At 44.8% G+C, this 3360-nt stretch overlaps 1 protein-coding gene across 1 annotated transcript; it reads right to left on the bottom strand.

The window, feature by feature from the left end:
• Window positions 1–348: 348 nt before the first annotated feature.
• On the bottom strand, window positions 349–2532 carry LOC115764184 (ankyrin-1). The gene is made up of 4 exons (XM_030707071.1): window positions 2185–2532; window positions 931–1176; window positions 667–871; window positions 349–590 (listed from the first exon to the last, which is right to left on the bottom strand). Exons 1-4 carry the CDS (start codon window positions 2530–2532, stop codon window positions 382–384), a joined length of 1008 nt encoding a protein of 335 aa, XP_030562931.1. The 3' UTR covers window positions 349–381.
• Between the last annotated feature and the right edge of the window lie 828 nt (window positions 2533–3360).

Genomic DNA, 3360 nt, shown 5'->3' on the forward strand with positions numbered 1-3360 from the left:
CGGTCTCAACTATGAGACTTTAAATTTTGGAGGAGGCGAATTCAACTATGTAGAAAGCGGTATCTATGGCTTTGAAAATACTGGTATGTAGTATGCCCAATTTCATCATCTTTATCAGATCAGGATAGGTTATAGATAATGTACTTTTCAACATCTTTGTCAGGATAGGGTATAGATAAAGTACTCTTCGATATTTTTTTACAAAATTTAATAACAAATAAGCGTATTTTACTTTATAAAGTCTTGTTCCAAGTTTTTTCAATATACCCATTTGTAAGCTGACTTTGCCAGGGTATAGTAAGTGCTTAGCCCCTAAGATTATGCTCATTAGTGTGTGTCCTTTAAAAGAAACGCTCTATCCTATTAAACGGCCGCGTGCATTTAATCCTTTTGCGGTTGCGTGTTGGCCACAGTTGTTGCCGCCTTCTCCCGTCGAAACCTGTGCACCTGGTCGAAGTAATCCCCGGCTTGTTGCCGGCGATAAAGTTTGGCCAAATCGCTGCAACTTTTGCCAAGAGCGTCCCGAGCTGTTAAGTCGGCGCCGTGGGTAACCAGCAGCTTGATAAGCTCCAGGCTGGCATCCATGACGACTGGCAAGCGTGATAATGGGAAGGGGGGAGGGGGGTTATTCCAATTGGGAAATCCTGTTTAATTCTGTGCACTCACCTGCGCGCATCAACAACGTCCACTGGCAGTCATCTCTCGCCTCCGGATTGGCGCCCGCTTCCAGTGCGAACCTGACCATGTCCAGCCGATTGGCATCCACGGCACAGTGGGCGGGCGTCATCCCATTGCAGTCGGTCGCCTCCAGCTGCGCCCTTTTGTTCAGCAGAATGCGCGCTGCGGGCAGATGACCATGATAGAAGGCCAGCTGCAACGGATCAGGCACACAGATAGCATCCCCGCAATCCCAAATGCTGGCCAACTCACGTGGAGCGGACTGCGTCCGTTGTGCGGATTGCCCAGCTGGACACTGCAGCCGGCCGAGAGCAGGACATCGATAATGCACATCTCGCCCTGCATTATGGCATTGGCCAGCGGCAGATATCCATTTGGGGCCGGATAGTCAACCAGACTGGGTCGACGGCGCAGCATGCGCTTCACCAGAAACTGCTGCGATTTGCGAATGGCGCGATGCAAACAATTTGTCGACGGCAGCGCAGCCTCTGTGGTTGCCTAGATGTGTACAAGGTGTTAATTATATATTTATTTCAAATCGAATATCACAGAATAATGAACGATTCCCCAAAAACGGACCATCACTGGCCTACAACAATTCGAACACCCTCTGCAAGGTTATAAACTAAAGTAATTTTTGTACCCAATTCTATTAGCCACATTTGTTATATTTTTTGTCAATCTAATATTAATATTATGTGCTTCAATTTCTACCCTGAAGTCAAGTCTAATCTGGAGACAAGTCAAATCAAACAAAATATTCTTTTCTGAACATTTTTATATGCATGATGCATAATAAGCCACAGCATTTCATGGCTATTGGGCATATCCAAAATTAATATAAATAAATGTATATTTATATTTTAGTTTCTTAAAAGTTTTTCTTTAGATAGACTTTTAAACTCCCATCAAATACTTAAGAGTACAAATTAAGATTATCAGTTCCCATAAGATATATACATATGTGCGTGTGTGCATGTGTATGTTTATGTGTTTGTATGTCTTTGCATGTGTGTGTTTTGTGTGTAAACATGTATGTGTTTATAAATGCCTGTATGTGTATATATATATATATATATATGCATGCTAATTTTACATTGAAATAATAATTTTCATTATTAAAATATCGCTCTTCTATGCGATTCTCATGAATTCAAGTGAGGCTTAGAGGCATATAATAAGCCCTCTGTCTCTTTATCTCCCTCACGATGTCTCCCTCTCGATGTCTCTCTCTCTCTCTCTCGCGATGTTTTTCTCTCTCTCTCTCTCTCTCTCTCTCTCTGTTTCTCCCGCTATCTCTCTCTCTCCCGCCCTTCTTTCTCGACCTCGCCCTTCCTCTCGCACTCTCTCTGCCAAAGCTCCTACTCTTATTACAACGCTACTTTCTTTCTCTTAGATATTTCAAATACCCTCGACTGCACTGACTACGCTCTCGAATATACCCCACCAAATCTCTGTCATAAATCGAGGATATTTTAAACACAATTAGGTCAATAAACGTTTTACAATAATATCCGGCGAGATGGCTAACGTCTCGTAGTGGCTGCCATCCGGTGCGGGCCGCAGCGCTCGGATGCGCAGTCGATGGCCAAAGTTCTCCTCCAGCTGGTGGATAGTTTGCGGACTAGTGCTCGTCCAGAGCACCTGCTGCCAGCCGTGTCGCCTGTGGTACTTCTCCACAGAGTAGACTGGGGCGGGATTAGGGCTGGGCGTCCAGTCGAGGCAGACGCTGTGCACCGTCTGCTTCAGAAGGCGCGCCTCAAAGTTTGGCCAGGCGGCGGGCGGCGGCGAATTCGATGACATCGATTGGTTTGCAATTTTATTGTCCTGATTGTTGTTTATGTTTTCGGACATGGTGCAAGCCGTATATACACATTTGGCCAATTTGCCAGTCTTATTGGTTTTGGCCACACACCGACTGAGCCGGACTGAGCTCTGAGCTCTGAGCTCTGATTCCTATTCCCAATACCATTTCCCCATTTCCCAGGCAACGACAACAACCTCGGCATTGGCTTTGTCGATTTCACTTTTTCCGCTCCCGCTCAGCTTTTTGCCCTCTTTTTATACACTTGCAAAGGGCATTCTCAATTTTTTCACTAAATATGTAACGCAAGGAAGGAGATATTTGCGATATTACTAAAGCTATCTATATTCTTGTTCAAGGCGAATAAATAGGTACAGTTTCTTAGTTAATTTGAAGGAAAACTAATTATCTTTTATCTTATTTTTTTTTCAGCTAAGGGTATTTGGTAGTCGTGGACTGCCTGCAGGCACTAGAGCACTCTGGCTAGATTGTTTTTTTTTTGTGTTTTTTTTGTTAAATCAATAAATTCTTGCAACATTGCTGCCTGTTGGCTGTTGATTGCTTGTCCTGGCGCCCGTTTCGCTGTCCACAGCAGGACTCTATTGTACGGCCATGTTGGCTGCGGGCATGTAGGGGAAGGGGCAAGGGGCAAGGGGAGAAGAGGGGTGGGCCTTGGTCAGCCCAGATGTACGTAGTTTTTGGATCAACTCAAACTGAAACTGAAACTTTGCTGTGGATTATATCAATGTGCAACTGTGTGTGTGTGTGTGTGTGTGTGTGTGTGTGTGTGTGTGTGTGTGTGTGTGTGTGTGTGTGTGTGTGTGTGTGTGTGTGTGTGTGTGTGTGTGTGTGTGTGTGTGTGTGTGTGTGTGTGTGTG

This window comes from Drosophila novamexicana, unplaced genomic scaffold, assembly GCF_003285875.2.
Source record: "Drosophila novamexicana strain 15010-1031.04,08,12 unplaced genomic scaffold, DnovRS2.1 tig00000817-arrow-arrow-pilon, whole genome shotgun sequence".
NCBI lineage: Eukaryota > Metazoa > Arthropoda > Insecta > Diptera > Drosophilidae > Drosophila > Drosophila novamexicana.